At 36.3% G+C, this 17,524-nt stretch overlaps 1 protein-coding gene across 2 annotated transcripts; it reads right to left on the bottom strand.

Annotated features, from left to right (window-relative positions):
• Window positions 1-8,025: 8,025 nt before the first annotated feature.
• LOC141830872 (uncharacterized) lies at window positions 8,026-17,524 on the bottom strand. Of its 2 annotated transcripts, XM_074718315.1 has the most exons (9): window positions 17,459-17,524; window positions 15,597-17,236; window positions 11,966-12,192; window positions 11,543-11,875; window positions 10,665-10,911; window positions 10,130-10,258; window positions 9,828-10,043; window positions 9,594-9,717; window positions 8,026-8,553 (listed from the first exon to the last, which is right to left on the bottom strand). In XM_074718315.1, exons 2-9 carry the CDS (start codon window positions 17,154-17,156, stop codon window positions 8,318-8,320), a joined length of 3,072 nt encoding a protein of 1,023 aa, XP_074574416.1. In that variant the 5' UTR covers window positions 17,157-17,236; window positions 17,459-17,524; the 3' UTR covers window positions 8,026-8,317. The 2 variants fall into 2 exon arrangements, with proteins under 2 accessions (XP_074574416.1, XP_074574417.1); XM_074718316.1 differs by lacking the exon at window positions 17,459-17,524 and having other exon boundaries at window positions 15,597-17,253.

Genomic DNA, 17,524 nt, shown 5'->3' with positions numbered 1-17,524 from the left:
CACTCTGGGAACGCGTCCTTACCCACTCCACTCAGGAGAATTTATGCCAACCAAGTCCTCCAGACTTGTTGGACTTGTGCTCGGCTCTGTCGTTGCCCCCCAGGACTTGAAATGCAACTGATCCTCCTGATCAGTCCATTTTTCCGCTGCAACTTGGTCCTCCTGACCAAGTCCAGCCATCTGCAACTTGATCCTCCTGACCAAGTCCAGACTTGTGCCTGGTGCACTTTGACTCTGCCAAGACTTCAGCCTGATCCTCCAAATCAGGACTTTCCCTTTGCCTAGCCTACAACTAGGACTTTCCCTTGCCCAGCTTCACTCACTAGGACTTCCCTTGCCCAATCTTCCAGATTAGGACTTCCACTGCCTAGTCTAACCAACTAGGTCTTCTTGCTTACTTCCACACATCCAAACATCAAGTCCTGTTTGGATCACCCCTTTCACTTCCACACATCCAAACATCAAGTCCTGTTTGGATCACCCCTTGGTCAAACTGACCTACTTAGGTGTATTGTCAAACATCGAAACTCTAGGCAAGATCTTAGTGCATCTTGCACCAACATAGATCTGGATCCAGATTCCAAGGCGATCAGTATACCAATCAAAGAAATCAGTAGACTGATCCAGGTCTATAAAAGAAGGTCCCGACCCAAGGCTTCTTCATCAATTGCTCAAGCCCTCTCATTCTCTCCTTGCTCTGAAATATCGATTCTACGACAACATTGCTCTGACAATTGTACTCATCTCCAAATTCTAAGTTGTTAGTATACTTGTCATTTCCTTATTTCTTTTGTCTTTCTATACTTAATTTTATAATGGAACGGTATACTTGTTACCATTCCTAAACCCTTGTAAAAGATGAGTCTCTTTCTCTTTTGAGAAAGAGACTAATAGTGGATTGTCCACCAAAGTGATCAAGGATCGCGAGTCTTGGAATAGCAATCTGAGACTGTGAACCAAATAAAAAATAAGAATGTCATTGTGTACTTGAGTTTTTATTGCGCTTTACTGTTTCAATTGTTTATCTTTGAAAAGTGTTAAAAGAAGTTTTTAAAATGAGAAAAAGCAACACGCATTATTTACACCCCCCTAGTGCTTCTCTAATCCTACACTTTTAGCATTTGTCAACACTTTTGAAACTTTCATAATTACCAATTGTCTAGTAAATCTTGACTCATTTAGAATTTTATCTAATATTAATTAAGTAATCATCCTTGAGCTACTTAACATATCAATCTAACTTAAATTCAATTATATTTTTCAAATATAAGTGCTCCAACAGTAAACCATATGGCAAAAACATGAAGGCATAATATATTATTCAAACATCAAAACACAAACCATTGGTTTAACAAAGACCTAGTTGGAGCCTGATTGTACCAACAAATATGTTGTCCCTAGTGGTGCAATCGTGCCATAAGTGGTCAATTTCAACCTTAATTTTGATGTTTGAGCAAAGAGTTTAAATTAGACATTATATTTTTATTTAATGTGTGTTAAGTAGTGCAAGACACACATTGAGTTCACGAAGCTAGTGACTTGATGAGATTATGAATGATGACTTCGTACAACCAAGGAAACACCCTTTCTTGAAAGTCCAATGGAGTTTAGAGTTTGTATGAGGTATTTAAGGGACTACAAGACAATAATCATTAAGGTGTTGTTAGAGTAATTTGTGGAGCTTGACTTAGCACGTCCAAGTTGGTTAACTTGGTGGCCCAAGGAATTAGAGAAGAATGGAATAAGACATTCGAAAGACTACATGATGAGGAGCATCGAAACATAACATTGGCAGTAGCTAGAAATAAAGAGAACAATGTAGTTAAGCATGAAGGATGACATTGTGGAGCGAGATGAGGGCTTGATGCATCTGAGGAATAAATAACCTAGTAGGAGATTATTGATGCAATCATATCCTAAGTGATCAAGTTAAACCTTTGATTTTGATGCTTGTGCAAAGGGTTTAAGTTAAATCTTGTATTTGCATTTAATATATATGTGTTAAGTTGTGTAGGGACTTCAAGATATACAGGGAGCACGAGGAGCTCGTGACACGACAAGGTCAAGTGTGGATGATATGAAGCCTAGGTAATACACTCTACCTTGTGTTGGTGCAATCTTTGCCCCAAGTGCATTGAGTTTCAATGTTTGGCTAAACTATGTTTGAAGTTAGGCAATACTTGTGATCTAACATGTGTGATGCAAGTTTGCAGGAAAGTCCAAGCGTAGTCTTGGCAAGCAAAAGTCCAAGTGGGTAGTCTTGGCAAAGCAAAAGTCCAAATGGGTAGTCTTGGCTAAGCAAAAGTCCAAGTGGGAAGTCTTGGCAAGGAAAAGTCCAAGTGGGTAGTCTTGGCAAGCAAAAGTCCAAGTGGGTAGTCTTGGCAAGCAAAAGTCCAAGTGGGTAGTCTTGGCAAGGAAAAGTCCAAGTGGGTAGTCTTGGCAAGGACTTGACATGACGAAGCTGATGGAAGCATCTCAAGCTAGTGCAGGGAAGGCATGAGGCTGTGGAAGATGTTTGAAGGCCGAGGTCTAGGTCAAGAGAAGCTGAAATGTGATTTTTCAGCTTCACCAGTCGACTGGCCCTGCCAGCAGTCAACTGCTCATAAATCAGACGCACACAGAAAAATCAGTCGAGCTAGAAGAAGACAGGAGTCGACTGGGCAGTCGACTGGTGTTATGGTGAGTCGACTGTGATTTAAACATTGCAGAAAATTGGCAAGCATTTAATGCGCTTTAATGCGAGATTTTGTTGCCGATTGAAGGCATCAGTCGACTGGCTCTGCCAGCAGTCGACTGATGTTGCAGAGTTATAAGAAGAAGTCTGCACGAGAATAACTCATCTTTTTCAATATACGTTTATTGCTTTGTGCTTTTTCTGAGAACTTGTTTGTTCTCCATTCTCTGCTTTCTTCTCTCCTCACAAACACTATTTCATATCATTCTAGAGGAGATCTAAAGAGTTGTAAAGGTTTCTCCGCCTTCGAGGTTTCAGAAGGAGAAGATTCATAGTGCATCGGGTGTGTGTGTGCGTGTGGATCCTTGGATTAGTCACCTCTGCGGAGGTGGAGACCAAGTAAACAAACCGGGTTAGCGTTGATCTCTTTCTTTCTCTTTTATATTTTTGCTTCCGCTAATCTCTGTGTAGAGAAAAAACAAGAAAAGTCGAGAAACGCTATTCACCCCCCCCCCCCTCTAGCGAACCAACCGATCCTAACACCTTGGAGGTCCAATGAAGTTTAGAGAATGTTGCATGAGGCATCTCATGTATTGTAGAACAAGAAGTATTGAGGTAGTATTGAAGTAGCTCATGAAGCATGACATGGCACGAGTTAGTTAGTCGGCTTGGTGTCTCAAAGTTTGTAGAGATTGGAGAAGGATGGTATAGGACATCTGAGACTACAAGATGAGGAGCATTGAGATGCAACATTGGCGTCTGTTAGAAGAAGGAGAACTACATAGGTGAAATATGAAAGATGACATATGAAACAAGTCATTGGCTTAATGCGTCCAAGGGATGAGTAGCCTAATGGGAGATGTCCTTGGTGGCCAAATCAAGTTATAGAAAGTTAGTTCTCGTATGTGAGTTGTGATAGTTGAGAGGGATGTACCATTGGAAGAGTGTAAATCCAACTTAGGTGAAGACTCAATCATTAGGATGATTTTAGTTGGTGCTCCAGTCAACTAGAGGCAATTCTAATCAACTAGTGAGCTAAGTTGACTTAGGTTGATTTGTCGACAAATAGAATATTTTTATTCATGGTTCAGTCAATTGGACAGTTGACTAATGATGAATTTCAATCTATTGATGCTACAGTAAGAAATACATAAGGAGCCTTTGATTTAGCAATGTTGAGCTACAACAATCCAATGACTAAAGGCTATAATGGAACAATCGACTCAAATAGTTGTATGCGATTGAGAAATCAATCAATAGAACAATAAGTGAAGATTGAAGTGTTAGAATATTATATTAAAGGGGACTAGGAGGGTGTTTCAAGGCTAGCAAACTATAATCTTTAATCTTTTTCTTAATCTCTCATTATAGTTGAAATGTTGTAAGAGATCTCTACTATCAAAGGTTATTCGTGAAAGATACAGATAGTAGACTTTTGAAATGACTCACTGATAAATCATAAGTCATAAAGTAGAAACAAATATTTTGAACCTCGTCACATGTTTGCATTAGAAATTGGTATACTTTGAATTCATTTGAAGATAAAATTGTTATTCACCCCACACCTCCGCATCTAGCCATTTATATAACACAGGTCTTAACAAAGATGACCTGGTGGTGAAAGGTAAGCTTTTATGTGAGCGATGAGAGTTGAGAGATATGTATCCTTGAGAGAGGATAAATCTCAAGTTAGGTGAAGACACGATCATTAGGATGATTATACTTGGAGCTCTAGTCGACTAGAAGTTGTTCCAACTAATGAGCTAAGTCAACTAAAGGAGTTGACTTATGCTTGATGGGTCACAAACAAAACAAAATAGTCCTATTCATAACTTAATCAATTGAGGGGGATTGAGTTATTGATTGATGAACTTAGTCATTAGGAAGTCCACTCATGCTTAGTGGCTCACAAATAGAATGTTTCTATGTGGAGCCCAATCAACTAGCCAACTAAGTCCAATCAACTAATATTATATTCTAGTCGACTAATATAGTGAGAAATTCTAAAAGAGTCATTGATTTGACATGCTAGTGCTATAATGGTCGAAAGACCTAGGGGTTATAGTGGATTAGTTGACTGATAATCGTTAATATATTACAAGCTGAAGTGATTGAAAAAATAATTGATCAATGGTGAATCTATAAATTAATAATCAATGATAGAAACCAAATAATAAGTGAAGCTTATAAAGATTGAAGACTATGAAACAAAAAGCAAAAGAAATATTTGAAGATGGTGAAATACTAATTGTTTAAATCTTTTGAATATTTTTCTCTTTTACTCTCTTTTATTATAAAATTTAATGGTGTAACAATTTATGAGCAAAAGTCAAAAGAGTATCCCTTATTTATCAAACCGTCAAAGGGATATCCTATGTTGATTTTTTATCAAAAAAACATCCCATCCCTATAAAATGACATAACTATCCTCCACTATATAATATAAACTTATTCCCATTATTATCTCTCTCCTATTTTTCCCACCTAAATCAACGCGTTATAACAACTACTAACTTGTGGCTATTACACAATTATAACTACGGTTTCATAGTTGCTACAACTGAGCTGTCACACAGTTGTAGCAGTTAAGATTTCATAACTGCTACAACGTGAATATTAAATCTTAAATTTTGAGAGTTCATAATTTTTAACTCGGATTGACCAACGGGGCACACAATATATCAAATCGAATATCTCTAAACAAGCTTCAATATGATATATTATATATCTCATGATTCAACCAGAGTCAAATATTATGACCTCTTAAAATTTAGACTTTAACATTCATGTTATAGTAGCTACTACAACTGAGCTGCTACAATTATGTAGCAGCTACGATTTCGTAGCTACTACAACGTGAATGATAAATCTTAAAGTTTGAGAAGTTATAACTTTTAGCTTGGGTTAAATCATGAGACGCACAATATATCAAATCGAAGCTTGTTCAGATATCTACAACTAATCATGGGATGGAACCCGTAATGGTCAGGTTTTAGGTAAAACAATGTCATTTAAATCTTTTCAATAACTTTACTCTTAAATTTTATTTCTATGTTGTAGCAGCTAAAAAGTCATAACTGCTACAATTATGTGGCAGCTTAATTGTGTTAGTACAGATGGAATCAGAATTTCTCCACAATAGTATGATATTGTCCACTTTGGGCCAAAGCCCTCATGATTTTGTTCTTGGACTCTACCCAAAAGGCTTTATACCAATGGAGATATCTTTCATCTTATAAATCCATGATCTTTTCCATGTATTTCCATTGTGGGACTTTAATTGCATCCCAACAATTCTCCCCTCAAACAAAGGACCACTAGAAGCCCCCCTGCCATTTTTTTCTCATGGTCCGGCTGCTATGTTCCTCATGGTTTGAGCCTCCCCTACCTCCTTTGTTGACCCCACATGGCTCTACATAGACCATGACTTTGATACCAATTGTTAGTACAGATGAAATCAGAATTTCTTCATAATGGTATGATATTGTCCACTTTGGGCCAAAGCCCTCATGATTTTGTTCTTGGACACTACCCAAAAGGCCTCATATAAATAGAGATATCTTCCATCTTATAAATCCATAATCTTGTCCATGTATTTTCAATGTGGAACTTTGATTGCATCTCAACAAATTATAGTAACTACGAAATCGTAGCTGCTATAATTGTGTAACAACTATAAGTTAGCAACTATTACATCGCACCTATTTAGACGGAAAAAATAGAAGGATAACAATGAAAATAAATTACTATTGTACATTGAAGAGCAATCATATCATTTTACAAAGGATAAGATACCTTTTTGATAAAAAAAAATCAATATAGAGCATCATCTTGATGATCCAAAAAAAAAAAAACACTTTTGTCCAAAGTTTATGAAAGTTATCCAAAAGAAAGAAAAGAAGGATGAATTGGCACACTATCAATTAAAAATAAGTGTCCCAAAACATATTGCATCAACATATTAATAATTGATATCTATTGAGTTTTATATTTTATTTTTGTATTATTAAAATTTTTAATTTATAAATCAATTGCTACTAATATCCAAAGGATTAATAAGCAATATAAATTAAAACCCAACCATCCGGACAGACTAAGGGCATCCACAACCATCCTTATTATAATACCCTCCACTTTATTAAAAAGCATACGGTCCACTGTCACATATTCATTATAACAACATACTTCTTTCATCCACATTCTTTTTAATATTAACACTCATTATTTATAGGTCCCACCGTCCACTCAATCATCTTAAAATTATATATATTAAATAAATATATTTTTAAAATATTTTAAAATATTAAAATGATAGGTGATATTTTAAACTAATCATTAAAAAATAACCGTTAAAAAATTAATCATTTTATTTAATTTTTAATTTTAAAATTTATAATTTTTTAATAAAAATTAAAACTAATCGTTAAAACTAACCGTTTAATAAATATAATTTAAAAAAATTACATGTGGGATGAATCAACCCGAACTAACCCACTCCACTGTCACTTGATCGTGTTCAAGACTTTGAACGTGTTCAAGTGGAGATGTGTTATAACACCCCTCCACATTGGTGTTTAATACCAAGGGGTGTTATAACACCCCCATTAACGCTCCATTGGGATACTCTAATTGTTAAATGTGTAACGGAGCAAACACTTCATCAATGGCATATAATATAATTTCTTCTCATTTTTAAAATATAATTTAAATTTCTAACAAATATAGATATGAACCTGTTGAATGTAATGGGTATTTCTTTTTAAAAAAAAAACAGAGGGCCAATTGATGCATTTAATTACAATTTGATAGGATGGAATCAATTAATTTTTACTTTTCAAAAAATAAAAATAAAAAACCTTATCTGCCAAATTAAACGGACATTGCCACTTCTTATTAATATCTTTCTATAGAATTGTACTTTGTTGAAAAGAGTAAAGGGTAATTCCAACAAAAGAATGAAGTCTTGATTTAACAAAACAGATTTTCTAAAATTAAGGGCTCCATTTGAGCAATCATTGTAACTTAAATAACAAGAAATTACTACTCAGTTCATAGAATGTATTCATATTTAGGAAGATTGTAAGTGTGATGGCATGCAAATTAAGAATCCATTCCAAGAGGCATTAAAAATCTAAAAAATTATATGAATTCAACAATTAATTCAATGAACACAAGAAAACATTATCAGAAACCAAACAAGCCTAATTTTGACTCTCAAATTCGACGAATATCCTAAAGTCAATTTTTAAATGTGACTATACTGTGCTTCAAATTTATTGAGAAAGACCAAACATCTGAATTAAAAAAGAATAATAAAACAATTTTGGCACTCAATAGTAAGAGTCGTCCCCTCAGAAGACAAGATGATCAACTGCTCTTTCTGAGATAAGAAATTAAGAAAGTTGCCAGTAGTGACTGGAATTGGTAATCAAACAAAAATTTCAGCAAATGTCGAATTAAATCAGCATCTGCTGCTACTTGAGAAAGGGAATGGCATAAAAACAAAGAACCCAACTTTCGAAAGCTCAATAATCATTCTTGAGCTCAAGCTCCTTACCTGATACACATCATAAGAACTCAGGCAAGAATTAATCATATCTTATTTGCCAAAGGTGAGGTGAGGTGAGGTGTATCAAAGTGCTTTCAAGGATAATTGATCAGCTCAGGCTGCATTGCTTTCTGCATAATCTCAGTTTGCTCTTGCACGTGCACACTGAAGAAACCTGTGGCTGTTGCAGCAGACGGTGCTCTTCCTACATATTTGATGTTTTCAAAGTTACCACGATTCAATACCTTCATTGCAGTATATAACCGAGGACAGATATAACTGTATGCACCCATGTTCATTGGCTCTTCCTGACACCAAACAATTTCAGCATCTGCATATCCAGGTAAAGCATATTAGCATCGAGGGAAATAAAATCTAGAAGTCAGGAAGAACTGAAGCAATCATGAGAAGGGAAAACAGCTGCAGCGGCAAAGCTTACCAGATACTCAAACACAAAGGAGCCAATTAGAGATAGGTTTCAACCAATTAATATCGCATATTCTCCAGCTTCTTGGCTTTGGACTTAAATCAAAATGCAATATAAACTAAAAATTCATGTCTTCCATATAAATGTTTGCGCCTTACATTGAATGAAATACTGGTGGCATAGGTGGCCAAGCATGTTTCAACTGTGTATGATAGGGCCTCTCAGTAAATGACTTGCAAAAGAATGTAGGAATTCATGATGACCAAGTCGTGGTCTCAACTATTTTAGTTCAGCTATATGGATCTTAGATCTCTATTAAGATCTATACATGTATTTATCACAAGAATATTTTAATCCCTTATGTAATTGTATTTTAATAGTTTTTTAGTCTACATCTACCGCTTATATCTTAGTCCATTCATCTACCTCTTAAATAATGATCATATGTCAGCCAACTTTTGTGAGACCAACTATATTTTATTGCAATAAGTTGGACATAGAATGTATGTTCTATTTTAATAGGTATAAGTGTTAGGGATTTAATCCCACATGGAATTGAAATGTGTTAAGCATTATGTGTTGGGTTCTATATACACACCATATAATAATGCTCTTATAATAATGAGTGGTGCAACTTTGTTTCATCCGACTTAACACCAATTAAGTCATTCAACATATGGATTGCACCAATCTTCTAATATGCCCACGCATGTTAAGAATAGGAAAAAATATAAACATGTCCCCGAGTACCTCTTTTGATATTTTGAGCTATTAGGACGGTCACCTGGTTTAATTTTACTCATAATCCTTAGTGAGCTATCACCTATTTATGGACAATTCGACAAAATTAACTTATCCCAAGATAAGTTTTTGAAAAGATATACAGAAGAACTAGGAGAATTGAACATTATAAAAGCATGGTGATAAACAACAAGAGAGCATACTTGGATAACGCTTAAGTTCTCTTTGGATCAAGTCATAGGGGAATGGGCAAAGTTGTTCAACTCTACAAATAGCTACATCCTTGCGGTCTGACTTCTTTCTTTCGTCATCAAGCTCATAGTAGACCTGAAGAAAAATGTGAAAAGAAATACTTGCACAGGTATAACATGGTAAAGCCAAAATTCATAAGCAAACTCGAACTTTTTCAAAATCAAATGCAAAATCACATAGCTTGCCTTTCCAGAGCACAAAATGAGACGGTTGACACCCTCCTCAACCTCCTTGTGATTATTTTGATCCTTTATCAGGCGCTTGAAACGTGTGCCCTGCTTATCGAAACCTGGGTGACCTTCAAGATCATCAAACTCAGATAAATTTGATTTGCAGTCCTTGTGCCGTAATAGGTTCTTAGGAGCTATCACAATCAGAGGCTTACGGAACTCCCTATGAATCTAGAAGACCAAAAAAATGTCCATCATGAGGCTAGTTGCAGATAATGCAACAGCATAATAAGCAAAGCATGTGTCTAAATACTAACCTGACGACGCAAAACATGGAAATAATTTGCTGGAGTCGTAACGTTGACAACTTGCCAATTACAATTCTGGATCTGTTTTCTGAGAGTTGGGTCCATCTCAGGAATGACATAAGGGTTATCATCACTCATCTGTGCAATATGGCAACCATTATTTCTCAGGAAAAGAAAAAAGAACTTCAAATTTTCAATATTCATGTAGTTTTAACAGTATGATCTGTATATTACTCAACTCTAATAAGATGATGCAATGAATTTTCTTCATCCTGATAGCAAATAAACATACAAACAAATAGAAATCTATGTAAAAACAATTACAGGGAAGGTCTCTCACAATGCATGCAAAACTAGTTGACCTAGATAGTTAAAAAAGAAAATCGATGGACCTAGTCTATGAAATAATGACTCTGAACAGGAAAAATGTAATTATGAAGCCTGGGTTCATATAATGTCATAGGACAAGGACAGATTATCATGCTCAACAATTTAAAGATTGATCCCGAGTTGAAGATACTGTCCACAGTTTTTCCTTTATTACCTGGAGAAAGCGCTCCAGTCGTGCGCTGGAATGTTCTGGACCTTGACCATCATAACCATGGGGAAGTAAAAGAACTAGCCCAATTTGACGAAGCCATTTGGATTCTCCACTGCTCAAAAACTGGTCAAACATTACCTGAGCACCATTTGAAAAATCACCAAACTGAGCTTCCCACAATACCAATGAATTGGGATTTTCCATGGAGTATCCCATTTCAAATCCAAGAACAGCAAACTCTGATAGTGAACTGCAGATCAGATGGAGAGTTAGGATGTCACACTCATCTAGAATAGATACAATAAGTAAATACAAAAATCAACTGCATTCATATTAAAAATCATTCTTAAGGTTTTACACTAATCTATGATCAATTTCATATCACCTCAAATGCTTGAAAACTTAAACAACATAAAAATCCTTCTAACTTATAAAAAACATAGTCAAGTTCAACATAATATATTAAGCATCCAATTTTCAACATTATGGTAATACTAGCCAAGTTCATTTGCACCTACATGGAGTTAACTTAAATATTCTAACTCATAAAAATCCTTCTGTTATGAGGCTCTTATTGGATATGAGGACAAATAATCAAGTCTGGCAAGATTATAAGTTTTGGTAATTTCCAATGTTCATTAAATGTTCTCCCTTAGAAATCATGAGAATGATCATGCAACTTCCGTAAAAGAATAAAACCATAAAAAACTTGGAATGAATTCCATTGTTTCATCAAAGGAACCCTCCAACTAGACACCATCCAATTCAATCACAAAGAAAAAAAAGTTAAACAATCTTTAGGCACCTATAGACTAAATGGACTTCCAAATATTTAACAAACAAAAAACAAGTTGAAATCAGTAAGTAGGACAAGTACAGACCTATTGCTGACAGTGAACAACTCCTCATTTTGATTCATCAGAATATGATCCAAAGGGCAGTACTTCTCTCCTGTCTGTTGATCATGAATAACTGAATGGCGATGACTAAATGTACCTCTTTCAACATCCTGGCCACTGAGCCTCACATGATTTCCTTCAACAATAAGCGTCGCAAAAGCAAGTGCCTCTCCCATTGCCCAGTCAATGCCTTCCCCAGTTTCAATCATGTGAGCACGCTGCTCAAAAATTTTTTTCACAGCTCTATGAGGCTTGAAATTTTCTGGAAGAGTCGAAATGGCTTGTCCAACACGTTTCAAAATTTCAGGTTTAACTCTGCAAATCAATGTGGTAATTTAGATAATGAACCAGCAAAATACAACTGGCTAGAAGAATATATAAAATCCAAAAAAAAAGGGAACATACCCAGTATTCCGAATGCGTGAAATTTGTTCTGGAGTCTTAAATCCTGTCCAATATGCTGAGAGCCAATCCCTCTTCTTGGGAACATAGTCTTTACTGTTCATGAACTCGTCATTCAAGATATTATTAACTTTGTTGTGGATTCTCTCAATATCCTCTTTAACAATTTGTCCAGATTTCAAAAGTTTGTTTTGATAAATTTCAAGGGAGCTTGGATGATTTCGAATGACCTGATAAAGGCACAGGAGGAATCTTATTTAGTAAATTTTTCTTAATTTTCATAGAAGTTGACAAGATAAATTTCAAAAAAACAGTGACATGGCTATAGTTACCCATTGTTGTTTACCCATTAAGATGATGACACAAATACAAGTAGTTAGTTGATAAGCTTTTAAGGATTACCCATGAGAATGACTAGCAGCTAATGAGAGGCTAATTAAAAAAATCTTCTGAAATTTTTCTTTATTTCTTAGAAAAATATAATTTAGAAGTTGAAAAGATAAATAAAATGAATATTTAGAATTAACTTTTTCGCACATTTGAATTTACTAAAGGTGAATTATATGATAAATGTTATTAATTTCTAATAACTTTATTTTATTTTCTAAAACATGAAACCACCAGAAAATTTTCACAAATCAAATAAGACTTTTAACCCACACCTAGCCAAGGTTGTCAAAGGTCAAACTCAAAGGGCCAAAATGATTCCACGATGAGGGACCAAGTGTACCCTTTCAATGGCCATGTGTGGTCAAATGCACCATTAACAGTGACAAACAACTACACAATGCCGATCTTGTTAGAGATATTACTAGGCCAATCCCAAGGTGACAATTAATTGCCTCTTTTCAGTTGGCTCCTAAATCCTAATGCTCCCATGATACTTTTCTTCACTACAACTTGCATTTAGTGAGCGGACGCTCACAACTAATCCAGACCAGATTCAATCATTTTGACCACCTTCTTCCTTTTACTATGAATTATCCACCACTTTCCTTTACTAGGAACTATCCACCTTCCTTTATCAACAATCATCTACATTTTCCTCCAGGATTAGTCGGGCGGAACTTAAACACCTGGATTACCAAAAAAAACAGAATCATCCACATTTTCCTTTTAGAAGGAACTATAAATTTTATTGGGAAATATATACTACTTTCCTTTTAATAAAGTTATCCGCTTCTTCACATTATGAGGGAGTTATCCACCTGTGCCCTTTACCAGAAATTATTGATAAAAAAATCAAATTTTAAGTGGTAGAGGAATGCTGGAAGAACTTAATGAGAAGTCAAAGAGTCAAGTCTTGGTCAACATGGATTTATAAACCATTTAATGAGTTCAAGGTGATTTTTCAGTAAGAAACTCAATGTAGCTTGATAAATTACTCAACTTATGATGTTGAATTTTTAGCTATTGCTCCAGCTTTGAAATTTTGGCGGCATAACTTAATTCAGAGGGAGTTCATTCTACATTCTGATTCTGATCATGGAGCTTTGAAGTATCTCAACTCTTAAAAGAAGTTGAGCCAAAGACATGCAAAATAGGTAGCATTCTTGCAAGGATACACATTCATACCACAACACAAGACTAGATGTCAAAACAAAGTGGCTGATGCTTTAAGTAGAAGAGCTTTATTTGTTGAAAACAATGACCACTAGTATTGTGGGATTGGAGGATATTAAAGAAAACTACATGAAAGACCTATTTTTTCACGACATATTCAAAAGGCTTGAAGCTAGATAGAGTAAACTCTATGAATTTGTTGTCAAAAATGAATTTTTATTTAAGGGTATTCAATTATCAATTCCAGGAGCCCCTTTAAGGGAGTTGCTGATCGAAGAATTGCATGGTGCTAGTTTGGGAGGACACTTTGGCAGAAACAAGACATTGTATTTGGTAGCTAAGAGATACTTTTGGTCGAGCTTATGTCGAGATGTGTATAGACATGATAGGTGTTAAACATGCCAAGTTTCTAAAGGTCGACAGCAAAATATTAGTTTGTACAATCTATTACCACCTACAGTTCGATGTAAATAAGTTAGTATTGATTTTGTTATGGGTTTGCCAAAAAAATTCAGTGCTAGTTGTAGTTGATCATTTCTCTAAAAAGGTGCATTTTCTTGCTTGTAAAAAAGCCTTGGATGCAACACATTTTGCAAATCTTTTCTATAGAGAGATGGTTTGACTACATGGAGCGTCAGAAACAATTACATCAGATCGGGAGGACCGGGATGTAAGATTTCTAAGTCATTTCTGGAGGACTTTGTGGAAACTAATGACTAATAAGCTGCAAGAATGCATTTCACCCACAAACAACTGGTCAAATTTAAGTGGCAAATCAGAGTTTGGGCAATTTGTTACGATGTCTTGCCAAAGACAACATTAAGTAATGGGATCTGAGTTTGGCACCAACTGAAATGTAGGAAATGCATTTGCTGAAAATTTGAAGAAATCCAAGAAAGTATTCAACAAACATTAATTGAGATGAACCAACATTACAAAGAAGCAAAAGATCAACATAAGCAGTTCAAAGAATACCAAGTTAGAAATTTTGTGATGGTGTTCCTACAAAAGGAAAGGTTTCCTGCAGATACTTGTCACAAGTTGAAAAGCAAGATATGCTCTTGCAAAATACTTGAAAATTTGGCAAAAATGCTTATGAAATAGAGCTTCCTCAAAACTTAAATATATATCCCATTTTTAATATAGGAGATCTTTATACCTTTCATGGTAAAATGAGCACTGAAGATAACAAATTTAAAAGAGAGATATTAAACCCGATTCCTAGAAAAGAAGCTGAAATTATTGAGACAGTTATCCAAGTGCAAGAGATGAAAACCCATTATGGTTCATATTTTAGCTTTCTAACGGCCTTGTGCTTGCAGACAAGCAGTGACACCGAGGTGGTGAAGGCCCTTACAAGATCATGATTCGACTTCAGTATGTGGAAGGTGACATCAATTGCAAATGAGGCAACAAACAAAATATTTTCTAATTCACTCATGAATATTTTTCCTGGAAAAATTTTTCTTTGTAAATTTTTTTCCTTTGATAATTATATATATATATATATATATATATATATATATATATATATATATATATATTTTATATATATATATATATATATATATATATATATATATATATATATATATATATATATATATATATATATATATATATATATATATATATATTTTATGCAAAATAAACAAACCCTTAGTCGAACTAAGAGCACCTAATCCAATCTCCATTTGAACTAAAAGGACCTAATTCAATGTCCAAACAATCTAAGGGCACATAGTTCAATATTCATCCTCGAAATCAAACTTCCTTCGACAAAATATCATGCTTAAGCCTTTGCTTAGGCTTCATTATCTGATTGTGATTTGACCATATCAAACTTGGCATTTGCTAATTCAGGCATACACCTGTGATAGCCAAAGATTCTGGCATACTATTGCAACTGTAACTTTCATTTACCCTAACAAAGCACATCAAAAAAAAAAGTAACAATACGATTTATCAGCAACAATAAGAAATGAAATTGAAGAAGACTATAGTGGGAAATGAGATATCCAACTCAATGCAACCAATTAGGTAGAAACTAAAATGTATAGAGATGATTCACCTGATACATCTTAGGCTGTGTGAAGGAGGGTTCATCGATCTCATTATGTCCAAATCGTCTGTAGCAAACAATGTCAACCACTACGTCAGAATGGAATGTTTGTCGCCATTCAGCTGCAAGTTCACAAACATGAACAACTGCTTCCATATCGTCTCCATTTACATGAAATATAGGAGCATTCAAGGCTTTGGCAACATCAGTGCAGTACTGAGAAGACCTTCCAGACCTAGGATCAGTGGTGAATGCAACCTGATTATTAATTACAATGTGAATTGTTCCACCAGTAGTGTAGTTGGGGAGCGCACTAAGATGTAGAGTCTCATAAACAACACCCTGTCCTGCAAAACTTCCATCCCCATGGATCAATACACCCATGTTCTTTGTCCTATCAATGTCATTAGAGTAGTATTGCTTTGCTCGTGTCTTCCCAACTACAACTGGATCAACAGCCTCCAAATGACTTGGATTTGCAACTAAAGATAAATGAATCCTTTTTCCACCTCTGGTTGGCCTATCATATGAAGTACCCAAATGGTACTTTACATCACCAGTTCCAGTATACAACCCTACTTCCCCATCCACAGGTTTTGTACCACCACTAAATTCACTAAAGATCTGACGCAAAGGCTTCCTCACAACATTGCCCAACACATTTAGCCTTCCTCTATGAGACATCCCAATAACAATACTCTCCACACCCCAGTCAGCTGCTCTATCAAACATCTCCTTCATTCCTGGAATCAGGGTTTCCCCACCTTCAAGGCCAAACCTCTTTGCAGCAGTCCACTTGGTAGCCAGAAAGTTCTCAAATTCAGTGCTCCAAATGAGCCTATCAAGAATGACCTCACGACGTTCTCGACTATACTCCAGCGGTTTCATCATCTCAATTTTGTCCCTCAACCAATTACACTTCTCCCTATCAGGGACGTGCATGTACTCATATCCAATGTTCCCACAGTATGCCTGCTCCAGCCTGTTCAAGATTTCACGGAGGGTCTGCACAGGGCGATTCTCCGACAAGAAGCCAGCCATCCTCCAGACACCGAGGAAGAACTCCCTATCCAAGTCCGCCTCTGAGAATCCATAGAAACCCAAATCCAAATCATCAGGGACTTCACGCTGCTCCAAACCCAAAGGATCCAACTTGGCCTTCATGTGACCATTGACCTGGTAGGCCCTGACCAACAGCATCAGCCGCATGCTCTCCTGGATAGTCTGGCCAGAGATACCCGGTGAGGTGGCAGCTTGGCCTACAAAGTTCCTGAAAAAATTATCCCACGACTCATCGACGCTGCTGGGGTCGGCTTCCCAGGCCCGCTGCAGCTCCTCCAAGTAGACACTACTAGTACCATCGAGAAAACTATCTGACAGCCTCGAAAGAGGCACAGGACGAGGGATCGGGGCAGCCGACTCAGACTTGCACAGTGGGACACCGGTGCGGAAACTCCGGGCTGGCGGACGGGGCACTGATCCGGCCCTCGAAATCAGATGCGGTGATCGAGCTATGTTTCTCCTGACCACTGACCTAGCGATTCCTGAGACCGCTCTAAACCACGCCATTGGGAAGGATATCTTTACGAAGGCGAGTGGGTAAAAATATCAACTTTTTCGCAGAGCAAGGTCCGATCTCGTAGAACAAACTGCGAGAAGATCAAGTCTGGATTATATCACATAAAACAGCAAGCATAGGACGAGATGAACATTAAATACGCAACGAAAAAAAAAACGATTTAGTTTTCCGATTCCCTCATCAGAATCTCCGGCGAAAGCCTCGAGAAATAAATCGATCGACAGAAAAATGCCAAAAGAAAAACCGACGTGAAAACAGGAGAATGAGATCCTTGCGGTGGTAGGCATTTTACCGGAGAAAGAGGTCGCAGAAGGCGGAACCCTAACCTTCGTCGACTGGGTGCCGAATTCTAACACGG

Source organism: Curcuma longa, chromosome 6 (genome assembly GCF_044706935.1).
Source record: "Curcuma longa cultivar G26 ecotype Majalengka, Jawa Barat chromosome 6, ITB_CL_G26_1.1, whole genome shotgun sequence".
Taxonomy (NCBI): Eukaryota; Viridiplantae; Streptophyta; class Magnoliopsida; order Zingiberales; family Zingiberaceae; genus Curcuma; species Curcuma longa.
This window is presented reverse-complemented; position numbering and strand designations above follow the sequence as displayed.

Coding starts and splice junctions, on each gene's coding strand:
- LOC141830872 (XM_074718315.1), bottom strand. CDS start 17,156: ATGGCGTGGTTTAGAGCGGTCTCAGGAATCGCTAGGTCAGTGGTCAGG. Junction 11,876..11,965: donor TCACGCATTCGGAATACTGG/GTATGTTCCCTT, acceptor ATTGATTTGCAG/AGTTAAACCTGAAATTTTGA. Junction 9,718..9,827: donor TCATTTTGTGCTCTGGAAAG/GCAAGCTATGTG, acceptor ATTTTTCTTCAG/GTCTACTATGAGCTTGATGA.